General features: G+C 44.4%; 1 protein-coding gene across 1 annotated transcript in view; it reads left to right on the top strand.

Annotated features, from left to right (window-relative positions):
* Positions 1-7779: 7779 nt before the first annotated feature.
* syne1b (spectrin repeat containing, nuclear envelope 1b) overlaps positions 7780-18343 on the top strand; it is a 392896-nt gene continuing 382332 nt past the window's right edge. The window contains 1 exon segment of the mRNA XM_052012795.1: positions 7780-8351. Coding sequence (XP_051868755.1) covers positions 8273-8351 — 79 coding nt within the window. The 5' untranslated portion in view covers positions 7780-8272.

Raw genomic sequence — 18343 nt, 5'->3', positions numbered from 1 at the left:
TAATTAATTGCCTTTGGAAAGATTAGGGAGAACACAGAAATTCTGTGCAGAGCCACGCGTCTGATTTACCTTAAAATGCTAGAAAATCGCAGGCTCTGAACATTGCATCAGTTAAAATAACCTGGTGGTTTCAGGAAGACTTGGGAGTCAACCTCTCGCCCAGACAGAGTCGCAGATCTCCCAAAGGTGATTATTAACCAGTGGGAGGATAACCTTTCTTTCATTGAACCGGCTGGCTTTGAGCGAGCAAATTGTTTGTGCACTGTCTTGTGTGCATGCCTGTTGTTAAAGGAGGTTTTCCTTTAAGTATTGCTTGTTAAAGGAAATGACATAAGGGATCAGTCTACTTCCCCCCCACTCCCCCCCCCCCCCCCTTCAGCCACACAGATCTGGTGATAAAATCCATCTTTCTGGCACGTTATGCACCTTGCTCTCCACAGAATTTTAATGAAGGTATTAATCTTTAAAGATGTAAATTATCTTGCAGTAATTTTTAACTCCAGAATTTCTGTAAGAATAGGTTGTCTCCATGTTAGACCATGAATGATAAAGACACTTGCACAGTAGCGGACTAGAAATAAAGAACCATTGATTCAGAGACATATGATTGAATCCAACTAAGACTGCTGGTGAAATTCTATTCAAGTAATTAAATAAATCGAGAATAAAAATCAAATAACAGTAATGGTAACTGGTAAACACACCTAATTCACTAATAGCTGTCAGGGAAGGGGATCTCTCTTTCTTTCCTGGTTGTGACTGCTGACTCACCAATATGGTTGGCAAATAATTTGGCATGTCCCCGTTGACTTTAACCGATTTTTACAGATGCACCATAAAGCATCCTGTCTGGATGCATCACAGCTTGGTATGGCAACTGCTCTGTCCAAGACCACAAGAAATCGCAGAGAGTTGTGAACATAGCCCAGTACACCAAACAAACCAGCTTCCCCTCCAGTGACTCCATCTACCCTTTCTGCTGCCTCGGAAAAGCAGCCAACACAATCAAGGACCCCTCCCATCCCTGTCATTCTCTCTTCTCCTCTCTCCTGTCGGGCAGCAGATATAAAAGCATGAAAGCATGTACCACCAGACTCGAGGACTGCTTCTATCCTGCTCTTATCAGACTCCTGAAAGGACCTCTCATATGCTAGAGATGAATTCTTGATCTCCCAATCTACCTTGTCATGGCCCTTGCACTTTGTTTATCTACCTGCACTGTGCTTTCTCTGTAATTGTAACACTATATTCTGTTTTCTTTTTACCATCTCAATGTACTTATATATGGCATGATCTGCCTGGATGACGTGCAAACAAGAGCTTTTCACTGTATCTTGGTCCATGTGACAATAATAAACTAATTCCAGTTCCAAGTCTTATGGCTGCCTGTGCAGTTTAGGAGCAAATGAGGTGGATGATAAAGGCCAGCCCTGCCAGAGGTGCAAACATTTCTTGAAGGAATTGAAACATCTTTCATTGCTTGGTAACATTTGTATTTTTTAATATTTTCTTTAAGCAGTCTGTCCTCCTATATCTTCCAAAGGGCAGAATTGAGCAATATGTTAATTTTGCATCATGTTAGACCTCACACAGAATACTTTAAACAATTCTGGTCTCCATGCTACAATGGATACAGAGGCACCTGGATGGGGCACAAGAAGATTCTGAGACAGTGGCCCAGCTCTTTTGTTGAGCTTTTTACCTTGAATGGGTTCCATGGCATAAACTTCTTCCAGGGACCCACTCCCACTCGATCATTAATGTGGTCTTCCCAGTGCAGGTAGAGAGCCCTGCCCACAGCCAGATATATTACATCCTCAAGCTTACTGACTGGGTTAGCTGGAGGCACAAGTGATTCTGGAAATGCTGGAATCTGGAGCAACACACACAAAATGCTGGAGGAACTCAGCAGGCAGTATCTATGGAGGGAAGTAAACAGTCGACATTTCAGTTCCTTCGGGACCTGATGAAGGGTCTCGACTTGAAACGTCAACTATTTATTTCCCTCCATAGATGCTGCCTGACTTGCTGAGTTCCTCCAGTATTTTGTGTGTGTTGAATGGGATAGCTGTTATAATGCTCATGAAAGTGGGGCCTTGCTACCTGTTGGAATAGTATTGGTAAATGGAATGGAAGGACTTAATGTGGAACTAGATAAGTGCATGAGGCAGAAGGAAATAGGAAGCATTTCTGATAGGGTTAAACAAAGAGAGTGGAAGGATGCTCTTGTGGAGTACCAACAGCAGCAGTGACTAGTTGAGTCAAAAGGTTTGCTTCTTGTGTTATACACTGAATGCATTTCCTAACTGGAAATTAGTTACGAAATGGATTTTAGTTTGGTTAATTCTATAAATATAGACTTTGCTAAGTCTATATTTATAGAATTAACATTTCCAGAGCAAAGTTGCTAGCGCCACGTTGCCCTTCCTTACCCCAAGGAGACTGGAATTCAACGGGGAAGACGTAATGCAAAAGTTACATTGAAGTGGTCAGACCCCATCCAGAGGGAGGCAACAGTCACTTCTGGGCATTGCACTTAAGTGATATTGGTCATGGAGAATCACTGGAATAAGTCTGCAAAGGGATGTAAGTAGGTTAAGAGAGGGAGCAAGAAGTTGGCGGATGAAGTATGATGTTGGAAAATGTGAGGTTATCCACTTTGGAAGGAAGAGTGAAAAAGCAAATTATTATTTAAATGGATTGAGCCTACAAAATGTTGTGGTGCAAAGGGAGTCTGGGAGTCCCTTAGGAAGGCTATTAGAATGTTGGCTGTTATTGCAAGGGATATGAAAGTAGGAAAGGATGTAAATTTATATTGTGCTGGTGAGACTGTAACTGGTGTACTGCATAGTTTTCTTTGGTTTTCAAATTTAAGGAAGAATGTGCTTGCATTGGAGTCAATACAGAGAAGGTTTCCTCTGTGAAGTCCTGGCATGAAGGAATTGATGTTTGAAGAGAGGTTGAGCAGGTGCATGCTGAGAGGGCATTTCCCCTTTTGAGGTTATCCAGAACTAGTGGGCATAGTTTCAGAATAAGAGTTTGCCCGTTGAATACGGAGATGAGCAAATATTTATTAGAAGGTTGTGAATCTCTGGAATTTTCTACACCAGTGAGCTGTAGAGGTGGAGTCATTGAATATATCTAAAGTGGAAACTGACCAGATATTTGAACTACAAGGGAGTCATGGGTATCAGGAAGGAATGGGATAGTAGTGTTGAGGCCAAGATTGAATCAGCCTGGATTATTTTGAATGGCAGAGTTGGCTTGAGGGGCTGAGTGACCTACTCCTGCTTTTGATTTCTTATTATTCTAACACCAGGGCTTACAGATTTAGGTTATTATGATAAATAGATAACAAGTAATACCTGCATTTATGTGGCACTCCTCTCAGGACATCCCAAAGCATTTGGTAGCCCATGAATGCTTTTGAAATATAGATGACACACAGCTAATTTGTGCACAGAAAGTTCCCATAAACCGCAGAAATTACTTCCTCTGCTGTGAGAAAAGGAGGCATAACCTTGCAATTAGTCGAGCCCTGAGAGAGTGAAAACAGGAAGCACTTTCACCTACAAAAAAAAAGAACTTCAGTAAAAGCAGGATTATCTGGCACTTTAACCAACACATTGCGGTCACCAGCACTTCAGAGGGAGTTCACCAGGACAGCGGCGAGGGAGCTGATTTGCACAGCACATGGTGGATAACAGAGCTTTTACAGTATTTGTCCCCCAAAGGCTATTACTTGAATTACTTATGTTCATTAACTACATCGAAGTCAGGTAAATGGAGATGATCAGCATTGATATAATTGAATGGTAGCACAAGCTTGACAGGCTGAAAAGCCTGCTCCTGTCCATAGTGACTTTTTATTCCTTGACCGTTGCTACCTCCTTACTCTCTTAATTCAATCTCCAGTAGTCTGTTGTTCAGTCTGAACTGTCTTGATGAAACTGGATTCAACAGATTACAGAATCCATATTGAAAATGCAATATGACAGCTGTAATTATAAAGAGATAACCTGCTATACTATATGCACATACGGACTGCGTCCCTGGGTAATGAACATTTCTGTTTTTACAGGCGTCCATAAGTCAATTCTGTATGTAGGTCGGGTAAATACACAAAAATCACTCGATTATGGTAACCATACCTCCACAGTATTGTAACAAATGGCATCAAAAGCACATAAGGCTGACAATAAAGAACATTTAGTAAAAGTAGAGAGAGAGAGAGGGGGGGGAACCAGTTCTGTCGCTTGTCAGAATAAATGTATGTATGTATGTCGAACTTTTGAATTTAATAATGTTATGGGAGCTCGTTTGTATATAGGAGTATCCGTAACAGGGGGATGGCCTATATATGTTCCTTGTGCTGTACATATTGTCAGCACATTCAGAGCATTCACAGTCAATGAAATACTTGGTCATTGTTACTGTTTTCAGGCTAACTATGCACAGCATGATCCCATAAACAGTGCACGAGATAAGTATACATTTTTTAAGTGGTATTGAACAAAGGATGAAAGTTGGCCAGGGTAACAACGGGAACTGTTTGTGTGCTTCCTTTGTTCTCCAGTGGGAGAATTGGTCCGGAAAATGTTCTGTACTCCTGTAGTATGGTGGCAAGCCAAAAACAATTCCCATTCAGACATGATTAGCTCGTCTGAATTAGCAACACTCCCCTCGATGTCAACTTTACAAGGGTAGCTTTAGGTAAAGGCCAAGCCAAGGATCTTTGAGTTCTAGATTGCCGTTAGCTTTTAAAAGTGGCGCTGATAGATCTCCCTCTTCAATAGATCTTCTTGCTTAGAAAGTGAAACGGCAGCCACCAGTTTAACATGCTACATGATCGCTTGCTATTTGTTAAAGTTCTGAGCAGAACTTTGCTGAATGATATCAGTGTAATATGAACAAAAGGCTATTGAAAGTGTCTTAATATATTACAGCGAGTAGAAAGGGCTTGTTATTCTGCAACACTATGGAAAAAGTGACACTTAATCTCCTGCCATTTATTCTTAGCTTTTTGTTTCTTTACCCATTTAAATCATAGTTGCACTCAGGGAGTTGTCACAGATAGCTTTATTTTGGGACAAATTATAACATGAAGCAGTCCGTTGACAAATTTAATGGAGCAGAAACGAGGCCGACTGTTCCAGACTCCAAATTTTGTGTTGTTAACGTCTCACTCTTCTGCAATAGTTTTGGATGGAAGAAGAGAGCAGAAAGTGATCACAGAATACATTTGTTTTTAGCACATTAATGAAAATGACTCCCACAGAAATAGTCCCTGGATACATTTCAGTAATAGCTACTGTAATTTGACAGGGAGTACCTGGGAGTAAACCCCTGCTGCACTGAATTTTGGATGAAACATTATATATTAGGCAAGTGTAAAATATCCCATGAACAGGAGCATTCTTCTGAATGCCCTGATCAATATTTATCCCACAACCATCCCTGAAATGGCACCAAAATGCATTATCAAGAGGCTTGCAGAGTTACCTGTGCACAAATTGTTTACGCCACATTTGGCACAGGGACGACTCTTCAGAAGCAGATCATTTGTTGTGGTTGACTTTTGGATGTCAGAGAATAATAACATCAGGAAGATGCAATGCAGAAATAGACCCTTCGGCCCATTGAGTCTGTGCTGACCATCAACCACCCACTTACACATTTACATTAATCCTTTTTTTGTTGCTTCCCCCACACTCTCATCAACTCCTTCCAGATTCTACCACTCACCTACATACCGGGGGAAATTTACAGTGAGACACTAAACTACCAACCCGCACGTCTTTGGAATGTGGGAGGAAACGGGAGCACTTGGGGGAAACCCACGTGGTCACAGGGAGAACGTGCAAACTCCACACTGACACCATCCGAGGTCGGGATTGAACCTGGGTCTATGGCGCTGTGAGGCAGCGGCTCTACTAGCTGTGCTATTGTTCTGCCAATCCTCCCCTGGGTTTGTAAGAGTCATGTAAATGCAGGTTTGAGCGTGAGCACAGGGGATCCCAGGGTAGAGTTGCTGTTGATGGAAGTTCTCTGTCTTCTGCATTTCATGTTCCCCTGTCCTTTATGCCCCTTTAGCAGACTCCTGGCTGCTGCCCGCCAGCTCCCCCAGGACCCCCTTTGCCCTGGGGACTTGACATTCACATCCCTTACCAGCCAAGAATTTTATTCCCACTGCCATTCCTCCTCCGACCCCACCCTCCATCATGAGAATCTTCATCTTGTACATGCCCACTTCCTCCCTCTCCCATCCTCTGTTCTGCACACTGCAGTATCTCGTGTCAGCAATGGGTGTGGAAAGAGCAGTACAACTGGGACAGAGGATTGATGTGTCAGTGGGGCAGCACAGCTTCCAATGGTTCAAATGGCCTTTCTTCACTGTAAATATCATGTACTGCCCTTGAATGTAAACCTTTGAATTTGTTATATGATTCCTTCTCTGGAAGTGGCTTCTCCCACACTGTTTCTTGCCCCCGTTTCTCTGCATGTCACATCAGTGGTTTTACTGAAGGGTTTGTTGGCTCATGCTGAGAAATACTCGCGTTCCTGAGAAAACAGACCTGTCAGAGATAGAGTCCTCAAGCAGCTCCTTAGCAAAGGCTTGCCTTAGTGTGCCTCTTGTACTTTTTCCCCCCCAAGCCATGAACGTAATGAGGTTGTCCATGAGCATAATGGGTTGTGAGTAGTCGTGACGTCCTCTACCTTGCTGTGTAGTAAAAAGGGAGCTGGGCCTAGAGCTGAGGGTAAGGGTAGATGCTTGTTTTCAGCGTAGGGAAGTAAGTTCTTCACAATCTGACTGGAGACCCAGCCTCTAGGCACTTAACTTGCTCCACCCCTAACTCCCCCATCCCCTCACCGTTGTTTTCCCACCACCCTTTCCTCTAAATTGATCTCCCCGTTCCTCCACTAGGCCTGGTCCCCATCCTTCCCTCACCCTCCTCTGTGCCTTTTCCCTAACCTCCCCTGCAGTTAGTTGCTGGTTGACTGTCAGGGTTACACTTGAAGGCGAGGCAACAAACATCTCTGTCCTTTGTACGCTGTGGCCGTTCTGGAATAAAATCCCCTCTTTACCTTCTCCCGCCTCTTCCCTGTCTCGCAGACAACAATTTTCTGTAAATTTCAAATCTGTACATTTGTGAAACATTAGGAATAAATGCTATGCCTTTCACCCTTTTCTGATCTAAAAATGTTAAATAATTGATCGCAAATTTCCTTGCTTGAGGCACCATGATGGGTAAATGGAGTTGAACTATCAATCACCCGTGCAATTGAATGACAGGTCAAACTAAAAGGGATGAATGGCCTCCTCCCATTCCCATTTTAAAACTATTGCATAGACATTGAGTATATTCACAAATACAAAGGGCAAGCAGACTGCAGATTACTCCTTTAATCACCGTTTGTGTCAAGTTACGGTCTTGTGTGTAGTATGAAGGTGGGAGAGTGGCTGATTTGCATTCCAATCAGTGCTAACTGCCTGTAGATTACCAGTACTAATTGATGCTGCCATGGCAGGGGTCTTGGTTTACATTCCTGGCTGGTGAGATTCATTTAAAACTTTGCTTTTGTGTAATGGATGTAGACTGATGGATTTGACTTTCTTTTTTTTCCCAATATTCATGAAATCGATGCAACGTTCTTTTCTTGTGTGGAAATGCTCTGTGCTGATTCCTGAACTAGGGGGCTCACAGTGGAAGCTTGGCAGAGCTACACGAAGGGTGAATTCTGTTGCGAACCTTGTCTGAGATGCTCTGTATGCTCAAACGTAGCCTGTCATTGCAGCAGGAAACCAGTTCGTTGTCAGTCCTCTGCAGTGTGTGCTCCGGCTCTGTGTGTGTGCGTGTTTGTACACCGTATGTTGAGAGTCTGCCTGCCAGAGTGCTTGATTGCTGCTGTGGCTTTTCATTCTGACTGCCATGAATACAAGGGAAGCTTTCCCCTGAAAGGCAGCAATCGTCCCCTGCTAATCTCATCTCTCGTCTTGCTGTCAACGATGTGCTGTGTGAGAAGATGCAGCAAAACCATGTAAAGAGCAGGAGCTCTGCGGTCCTGGCACGGACGTGTAATCCACCAGTGGTTGGCTTCCCGGGACACGCACCTTCCACAGGAGGTAGGAGGGAGGAGGAATCGGATTCTGCCTTTCAGCCTGGCACACTCTGCCCATTCATCAAGCCCAGCAGCACACTTGAGCAGCAGCAGAACCTGAGATCGGCGGGACACGGGGGAAACCGATCCATTCTAAGATGCGTCACGAGTAATGGCTAGCTGCAAGGCAGTCTCTGGGAAGAGGGTGACATCACTGAACTTGGTGACTGGGTTCTTTCAATATCTGCATGGTGAGTTGTCAGTGTGGCAGGCTCTTGACAATTGCAACGAACTGACACTTGTTTGAATGAAGGGTCCTGTCAGGAGCACAGACTGCCTTTCCATATCCGATACTGCACAGCCTCGGTTTGTGCCGTGAGTGCTCCAGCAGGACTGCATGTTTTACTGTTTTAATCCATCTCCTTTTAAAATACACGCACTGAAAGTAGGTGGTTAATTGTGCCTTCTGATGGCCCTCCAAGTCTGGGAGTGAGTGGGGTGATGGTAGGCCACTAAACTGCCGCAGAAGGCTTTGATTTATGTTAAGCGCAGCCCCTGTCAATAGTCCATCTCTGTCAGATAGATGGAACAGTGCAAAGTGGAATAGGAGTCAGTTGCTCAGTGCAGGAGGTATGTCTGAACAGCAGTCTTTTACTTCTGGTAATAGTGGTAGGGACTTCAGACCTGTTCATAATAGAAGCCACACGAACATGCATGAAAGCTTGGAGATGTTTACAGTTATCCATCGTAATGCCAGTGCCGTCTTGGGGGAGGTAAGGCCATGGTTTATCAGGTCATGAAGTTCTGCTGCTGAGTGTTTTGTTGCCACCTCTGTGCTCATTAATGCTACTTAAGTGGTACAGATGCAGTCGAATGCGCTGCCCCACTGTACTATCAAACTAATTCTTGGGTTTCAGATATTTGGTCAGTCCAAAACAAGGTTTCCATATAAATATTGAGCTCATCCTAAATTCTGTGGTCTATGTTACACTGGCTTAACCATCCACCTTCCTCAAGTTCATGGACCTACATTGGCTCCCCGTCAATATTTATCCTTTTAAGATCCCTCTGTGACCTATCTCCGTAAACACCCCAGAGCCTTCACTGCTACCAGATACCCATGTTCTTATTGTTTACCTGCACTGCACCTTCTCTGTAGCTGTGACACTTTATTCTGCATTCTGTATTGTTTTACCTTGTACTACCTCAATGCACTGTGTAATGTATTAATTTGTATGAACAATATGCAAGACAAGTTTTTCACTGTACCTTGGTACATGTGATAATAGTATTCCAATTTCTCTATGTCTTCATTCATACATCACCACAGTTTCCTTCATCCCACTAATGGTGACTGTGCCTTCGGCTGCCATGGCATTAAGCTCTGGACACCCCTCTCTAAACTTTTTTTCTTACAACATAGAAAGAAGCCATTCAGCCGACGGAATCTCAGACTATTCTCATCAGTCACCCATTCTCTCTAACAACTTCTCTCCCACATTCCCTGTATCTATGTCCCCTCCCCAAATGCCCTGCCACCACCTACACTTGGGGTAATTTACAGCCAGTTAACTGCCAGCAAACCTCCGGGATGTGGGTGGAAACAGGAACACTGGAGGAAAGCCACATGATCACAGGGAGAACATGCAAACTCCACATAGACAGCACCAGAGCTCAGGATTGAACCTGATGGAGTTGTGATGCACCATTGTGTATCTCTCTAACCCTCTGCTTTGTATCTCAATTAAAAGAAAACATCTTTGACCAAGCTTTTGATCTCCTGGCCTTCTATGCACCCCAGCTCAAATTTTGTACGGCAATGTTCAAGAACAATAACTAATGTTTCCATGGAATAGTTAATGTTTTATTGCATTAAAGGTGCTGCATAAATACAAATTGTTGCTGATTGCAGAATCGGTAAGAAGTGCATAGAAAGTGGTCACAACCTCTAAGTCATCTGAAGTCAGATAATGGGGGATTTGGAGAACCTTCTCCATTCTGCTCCCAGGAACCTGGTCACTCATCTACAGCCTCTCTTCAGCCTCTGTTTGGAATGGTTCCCAGCTCAGGGCCAGTGATCTGCACCCTTCAGTTTCAGCTCAGTGTTTAGGTCCAGTGTGTTGTTCCCCCATTTTGGCTGTTAAGCCAGTGAGCTACAGCTATCAGTACCTAGCTAGGCCTTGACGTGAGGTGATTTGGCAACCCACAGCCCCATGCCCACTCCCCCAACCCATTTCCCAGCTGGGTCTTTGACCAGGAGTGTGTGCGCCCATAATTTGTTGACGGGGACAGTCACGTCAAGCCAGAATGTGCTTGCTCTTCAGCTGTGCACAGCAGGCAAAGGACAGCTGATGCAAGCTGAGTGGAGGTGGATTGTTGCCCTTCCCCTTGCTGAATTGGATGGCAAACTTCCAGCTGAGATCCTGAGCCCTGATGGAGCATCTCGACCCAAAAGGTCAACTATCCACAGATGCTGCCTGACCCACTGAGTTTCTCCAGCAGTTTGTCTTTTGCACTTTAAAAAGAGGAGAGAATGTTGGAAACACTCAGTAGGTCAGGCAGCATCTGTGGAAAGGGAAGCGGTTATTGTTTCAGGTCTGGGAGTCTTCAGAGCTGAGAAAGAGAGAAACACGTCACCCTAGGTAGCAGAGAATGTGGGGGATGGCATTGGGTAGAACAAAGGACATCCCTGATAGGGTGAAATAATGGGGGCACTAAAGATAAGAGTAAGCTTCTTAGTCATTGTAATACGTTCCTGATGTTGTTTGGTCTGTGTAATGTTGTGTGATCTGCCTATACAGCTTCCAACTCAGATCGATACAGATAGCACTCAAATGTCTTCTGGTTTACAAGACACTGCCAGACCTGGAGCTTTCACTTAGTCTTGCATCCATATGGATTTTAAATAAATGAAGTAGATTTGCTTCTCCCACCACCCCCCAAACAAAGAGCCACAGTTAAAAGTAGGATTGAGAAATAGAGCTCTGTCTTTGCAAAAATTTATTCTCTGGACAGCCCTTGAACACAGCTGTCCCTTGCACTTTGTTGGCCTCACTCTGGTTTTATTTTTGGTTGGGTTGCAATGAGCATCCAATAGGAAGTCCTTGTACCACTCCCAATGTGTTTTGTAATAAATATTCCATTATTTTTTATATATTAGAGATCAGATTTTAGTGGCAGTTTACATTTAAAAGTTTTTTTTAAACCTTCTGTTTTCTTAGCGTTTGGTAGGAATGAGTCATAGGAAACTGACCCTGTCACTGCCCAATTACAAGTGCCTCAATTGTTATTCTGTTATTAATAGTGGATATAGTTTCTGCTCCCTCAATTTAGCCACTTTTTCCCTTCCAATTTAGCCACTTTATTGTGACTTAACACCTTCCCAGCACCTCCTTTGCTAGAGCTTTGGTGATGGGCTGAAAGCTCTCACGGTCTCAGACCTGAAACAAAACTATTTCTCTCTCCGCACATGCTGCCTGACCTGCTGAGTGTTTCCAGCATTTTATGGTTTTATTTTAGATTCCCAGCCCCTGCAGTTCTTTTCTGATTTTCGTAGCTTGTCACGTGCCTTCTGAGTGTCCAGTCACCTTGCTATCTGTTGCTAAGCAGCCACACCACCATAGAGCGCTAGTGAAAAGCTGATGGGAGACCCAAGTGCTGCTGCAATACAAATTAGGTTTGGATGTGAAAAAAGATGACTGCTATGTTATCTCTTTTTTTCTCCACATGCTTACAGAAGTCCCCACTCACTGTGGTAGTAAGATACATTCTTGCATTAATAGCTGCCCTGTTATGGTAATGAATCCTGGGTCTGTTATTTTTTCCTTCTTGTTGTACTGCTGTCTTATTACCAAGGGACTCACTTGCACTTATTTGTTTTTGCTTGCTGTGAGCATCCAGTAAGATTTTTTCCCCTACTGCTCCCAGTTCTTACTCAATAATTTTTATATTTAAAAAAAAATCAGGGATCAGCCTTTAATAGCTACTCAGATTGAATAACATTATTTTTAATCTTCTGTTTCTGTGGCATTTGTTGTAAGGCAAAAGACCTAGGTGCTGAATTAGGCCATTTGGCCCTTTGAGTCTGCTCTGCCATTCGATCACGGCTGATTTATTTTTCCCTCTCAACCCCATTCTCCTGCCTTCTCCCTGCAACCTTTGACACGCTTACTAATCAAGAACCTATTAACCTCTGCCTTAAATATACCCAATGGCTTGGCCTCCACAGCCGTCTGTGGCAATGAATTCCACAGATCCACCACCCGCTGGTAAAAGAAATTCCTCCTCATCTTGGTTCTAAAGGGACATCCTTCTATTCTGAGGTTGTGCTCTCTGGTCCTAGACTCTCCCACTACTGGAAACATCCTCTCCATGTCCACTCTATCCAAGCCTTTCAATATTCGGTAGGTTTCAATGAGATCCCCCCTCATCCTTCTAAACTCCAGCGAGTACAGGCCCAGAACCATCAAGTGCTCCTCATGAGTTAACCCTTGTAAACTTCCTCAGGATCCTCTCCAATGCCAGCACATCCTTCCTTCGATATGGGCCCCAAAACTGCTCACAGTACTCCAAACGTGGAGTGACCAAAGCCTTTAAGCCTCAGCATTACATCCTTGCTTTTATATTCTAGTCCTCTTGAAATGAATGCCAACATTGCATTTGCCTTCCTTACTACTGACTCAACCTGCAAGTTAACCTTTAGAGAATCCTGCACTAGGACTCACAAGTCCCTTTGCACCTCCAATTTCTGAATTGGCTCCCCGTTTAGAAAATAGTCTACACCTTTATTCCTTCTACCAGTGCATGACCGTACACTTCCCTACTCTGTATTCTATCTGCCACTTCTTTGCCCCTTCTCTCAACCTGTCCGTCCTTCTGCAGACTCCCTGCTTCCTCAACACTACCTGCCCCTCCACCTATCTTTGTATTATCTGCAAACTTGACCACAAAGCCCTCAATTCTATCATCCAGGTCATTAACATACAACGTGAAAAGTAGCAGACCAAACACCGACTCCTGAGGAACACCACTAGACACTGGCGGCGAACCAGAAAAGGCCCCCTTTATTCCCACTCTGCCTTCTGCCAGTCAGCCAATCTTCTATCCATGCTAGTACCTTTCCTGTAATACCACAGGCTCCTACCTTGTTTAGCAGCCTCATGTGCGGCACCATTTCAAAGGCTTTCTGAAAATCCAAGTAAACATCCATTGACTCTCCTTTGTCTATCCTGCCTATTACTTCCTCAAAGAATTCTAACAGTTTTGTCAGGCAAGACCTCCCCGTAAGGAAACCATGCTGACCTCAGCTATTTTATCATGAGCTTCCAAGTACCCTGAAACCTCATCCTTAATGGACTCCTAAGATCTTACCAACCACTGAAGTCAGGCTAACTAGTCTATAATTTCCTGTCTTTTGCCTCCCTCCCTTCTGAAAGAGTGGATTGACATCTGTGGTTTTCCAGTCCTTTGGAACCATTCCTGACTCTAGTGATTCTTGAAAGATCACTATTCAGGCCTCCACAATCTCTTCAGCTACCTCTTTCAGAACCCTGGGGTGCAGTCCATTTGATCCAGGTGACTTATCTACCTTCAGACCTTTCAGCTTCCCAAGCACCTTCCCCTTAGTAATGGCGACTACACTCATTTTTGCCCCCTGATTCTCTCAATTTCTGGCATGTTGCTAGTGTCTTCCACAGTGAAGGCTGACGCAAAGTACTGATTCAGTATGTCCGCCATTTATTTGTTCCACATTACTACCTCTCCAGCAGTCCAATGTCCATGCTTGCCTCTCTTACTCTTTATACATCTGAAAGAAACTTTTGGTATCCTCTTTTATATTATTGGCTAGCTTGCCTTCATATTTTATCTTTTCTCCCCTTATTGCTTTTTTAGTTGGCTCCTGTTAGTTTTTAAAAGCTTCCCAATCCTCCAGCTTCCCACTAATTGTTGCAATATTGTATGCCCTCTTTTGCTTTTATACTGTCTTTGACTTCCCTTGTCAGCCATGGTTGCCTCATCCTCCCTTTAGGATGCTACTTCTTTGGGTTGAACTGATCCTGCATCTTCTGAATTACTCCCAGAAACTCCTGTCATTGCTGCTCTATCGTCATCCCTTCCAATCAACTTTGGCCAGCTCCTCTCTCATGCCTCTGTAGATATCTTTACTCAACTGTAATATCAATACATCTGATTTTAGCTTCTCCCTCTCAAACTGCAGGGGGAAATTCTATCATATTATGATCACTGCCTCCTAAAGGTTCCTTTACCTTAAGCTCCCTAATCAAATCTGGTTCATTGCACAACACCAAATCCAGGATTGCCTTTTCCCTAGTGGGCTCGAACACAAGCTGCTCTAAAAAGCCACCTTGTAGGCATTCTGCAAATTCCTTCTCTTTGAATCCAGTACCAACCTGATTTTCCCAGTCTACTTGCATATTGAAATCCCCCATGACCATTGTAACATTGTCTTTTTACATGCCTTTTCAATCTCCTGTTGTAATTTGTACCCCACATCCAGGCTATTATTCGGAGGCATGTATACAACTCCCAACAGGGTACTGGTATTGGTTTATTATTGTCACTTGTACCGGGGTACAGTGAAAAACTTGTCTTTCATACTGATCGTACAGGTCAATTCATTACCCAGTGCAGTTACATTGAGTTAGTACAGAGTGCATTGAGGTAGTACAGATAAAACAATAACAGTACAGAGTGTCAACAGCTACAGGGAAGTGCAGTGCAGGTAGACAATAAGGTGCAAGGTCACAACAAGGTAGATTGTGATGTCATAGTCCATCTCATTGTATAAGGGAACCGTTCAATAGTCTTATCACAGTGGGGTAGAAGCTGTCCTTGAGTCTGGTGGTACGTGCCCTCAGGCTCCTGTATCTTCTGCCTGATGGGAGAGGAGAGAAGAGCGAATGACCCAGGTGGGTGGGGTCTTTGATTATGCTGGCTGCTTCACCAAGGCAGCAAGAGGTAAAGAGTCCAAGCAGGGGAGGCTGGTTTCCGTGACATGCTGGGCTGTGTCCGCAACTCTCTGCAGTTTCTTGCGGTCCTGGTCAGAGAAGTTGCCATACCAAGCTGTGATGCATCCAAACAGGATGCTTTCTATGGTGCATGGGCAATATTTGGTCAGTGTCAAAGGGGACTTTAGCCTCCTGAGGAAGTAGAGACGCTGGTGAGCTTTTTTGGCCATGGCATCTATGTGATTTGACCAGGACAGGCTATTGGTGATGTTCATTCCTAGGAACTTGAAGCCCTCAACCCTCTCGACCTCAGCACCGTTGATGTGGACAGGTGCATGTACTCTTGTAGTTTCTCGACTCTACCCACAAGGATTCTACATCTTCTGATCCTATGTCACTTCTATCTAGGATTTGATTTCATTTTTCAACCAACCCAGAGCCACCCCACCTCCTCTGCCCACCTGCCTGTCTCTTTGATAGGATGTGTGTCCTTGGACATTTAGTTCCCGGCTGTGATCTTCTTGTAACTATGACTCTGTGATGCCCACATCATATCTGCCAATTTCTAAGTGCACTATGAGCTCATTTACCTTATTTTGTATACCACGTGTATTCAAATACAACACCTTCAGTCCTCTATTCACTACCCTTCTCTAATTTGTCTTCATGTTGCCTTAAGTTAAATTCTTATCCCTTTCTAAACTTTGTCTTATTCTTTATTCTGGAGACTTCAGTAACATCTCCTGCGCACTCCTTCCTTTTACTTCATCCATACTCTTCCAATCTGTTAAACCCACCCCTCCCTACTATTTAGTTTAAAGCCCTATCTACAGCCCTAGTTATGCTATTTGCCAGGACCCTGGTCCCAGCATTGTTCAGGTGGAGCCCATCCCATCAGAACAGCCGGGGGTAAGTTGTTTTTTCCACACACAAAGTGGTGGGTACATGGAACGCACTGCCTGCAGAGGTTGTGGGGGCAGATACATTAGGGACATTGAAGAGACTTAGATAGACACATGAATGATAGAAACATAGGGGGTTATGTGGGAGGGAAGTGTTAGATAGATCTTAGAGCAGGATAAAATGTCAGCACAACATTGTGGGCCAAAGGGCCTGCACTATGCTGTAGTGTTCTATGTTCTCCTTCCTCAATACTGGTGCCAATGTCCCACAGACTCAAACCCACTTCTCCCACACCAATCTTTGAGCCACACATTTAACTCTATGATATTATTCACCCTGTGCCAATTTGCACATGGCTCAGGTAGCAGTCCAGAGATTACCACCTTTTTGGTTCTGATTTTGAAATTAGTCCCTAGCTGCTTAAATTCCCTCAGCAGAATCTCTTTCCTCGTTCTCCCTATGTTGTTGGTACCCACATAGACTACAACAACTGGATCTTTCCCCTCCCATTCCAAATACCTCTGCAGGTTAGATGAGATGTCCTGAACCCAGGCACCAAGCAGGCAACACAGCCTTCGGGACTCTTGATCTTTGCAACAGAGAATTGTGTCTATTCCCTTGACTATACCATCCCCAATCACAACTACATTTCTCTTCTCCACCCCCTCTTTGAATGGATCCCTGAACCACAGTGCCACAGTTCAGTCGCTCATCCTTCCCACAGCCCCCACACTCACCTGCACAGGGAGCAAGAATCTCATATCTGTTGGACTAACTCAAGGGCTGAGGCTTCTCCAGCACTACCTCTTGGATCCCCCTACCAGTCTCATTCACAGCCACACCCTCTTGTCCTTGACCACAGACTGAATTTGAAGTAGTTAATCTAATGGGTGTGACTGCCTCCTGAAACACAGCATCTGGGTAACTCTCCCCCTCCCTGACACATCACTGTTTGAAGCTCAGATTCCAGGTCATCAACATTGAGTCCAAGTTCTTTGAGCAACCAACACTTGCTGCAGATGTGGTCATCAGGAGCCACAACAGGGTCCACCAGCTCCCACATCATGCAGCTATAGCACATCACACAGCTATAGCACATCACATGATCCTTATCCCTACTTTATTTAATTAGTCATAATTTGATGTCTTTTTATTTAACTACTATAAAAAAAATCTTACCTGTTCTGACCTGCTACTCACCAAAACCTCAGATTCCCACTGGTCCACTCTCACAATGACCACTGCACTTTACCCTACCATCCTTTTATTGGCTGAGTTGCCACACACTTAGCCAATCACACAATTTAAAAAAACTGTGAGCTCCTCCCCTCCGCTGATCTGGTCCGATTAAGGACAAGGGTGGGAGAATTTGCCTGGAGGCGGCAGAAGTGGGAGAAGTTCTCAATGAGTACTTCTCTTCGGTATTCACCAGGGAGAGGGGTCTTGATGATGCGGAAGGGAGTGCTGGTAGGGGTAATGTTCTTGAGGTTGTTGATATCAAGAGGGAGGATGTGTTGAAGTTGTTAAATAATATTAAGACATATAAATCTCCGGGGCCTGACGGGATTTTCCCCAGGCTGCTTCGAGAGGCTAGGGAGGAGATTGCTGAACCACTGGTAAGGATCTTTGAGTCCTCGTTGTCTACGGGGGTGGTGCCGGAGGATTGGAGGGTTGCGAATGTTGTCCCCTTGTTCAAAAAAGGTAATAGGGATAGGCCAGGGAATTATAGACCGGTGAGTCTCACGTCTGTGGTGGGTAAGCTGTTAGAAAGGATTCTAAGGGATAGGATTTATGAACATCTTGAGAATCATGGACTGATTAGGGACAGCCAGCATGGCTTTGTGAAGGGAAGATCTTGCCTCACAAGCCTGATCGAGTTCTTTGAGGAGGTGACCAGGAAGATTGATGAGGGCAGTGTGGTGGATGTGGTTTACATGGATTTTAGTAAGGCATTTGATAAGGTTCCTCATGGTAGGCTTCTTCAGAAGGTCAGAGGCCAAGGGATCCAAGGAAGCTTGGCTGTGTGGATTAGGAATTGGCTTGCATGTAGAAAGCAGAGGATTGTGGTGGAAGGAGTGCCCTCGGATTGGAAGGCAGTGACTAGTGGTGTCCCGCAGGGATCGGTTCTGGGACCTCTACTTTTTGTGATATTTATAGATGACTTAGATGAGGGGGTGGAGGGCTGGGTTAATAAGTTTGCGGACGACACTAAGATAGGCGGTGTTGTGGATAGTGTGGAGGGCTGTCGGAGCTTACAGAGGGATATTGATAGGATGCAGAGCTGGGCTGACAAGTGGCAGATGGAGTTCAATCCGGAGAAGTGTGAGGTGGTACACTTTGGAAGGACAAACTCCAGGGCAGAGTACTGGGTG

The sequence above is a fragment of the Pristis pectinata genome, chromosome 3 (assembly GCF_009764475.1).
Source record: "Pristis pectinata isolate sPriPec2 chromosome 3, sPriPec2.1.pri, whole genome shotgun sequence".
Lineage (NCBI taxonomy): Eukaryota > Metazoa > Chordata > Chondrichthyes > Rhinopristiformes > Pristidae > Pristis > Pristis pectinata.
The sequence above is the reverse complement of the archived record's forward strand: the minus strand, read 5'-3'. Positions and strand labels throughout refer to the sequence as shown.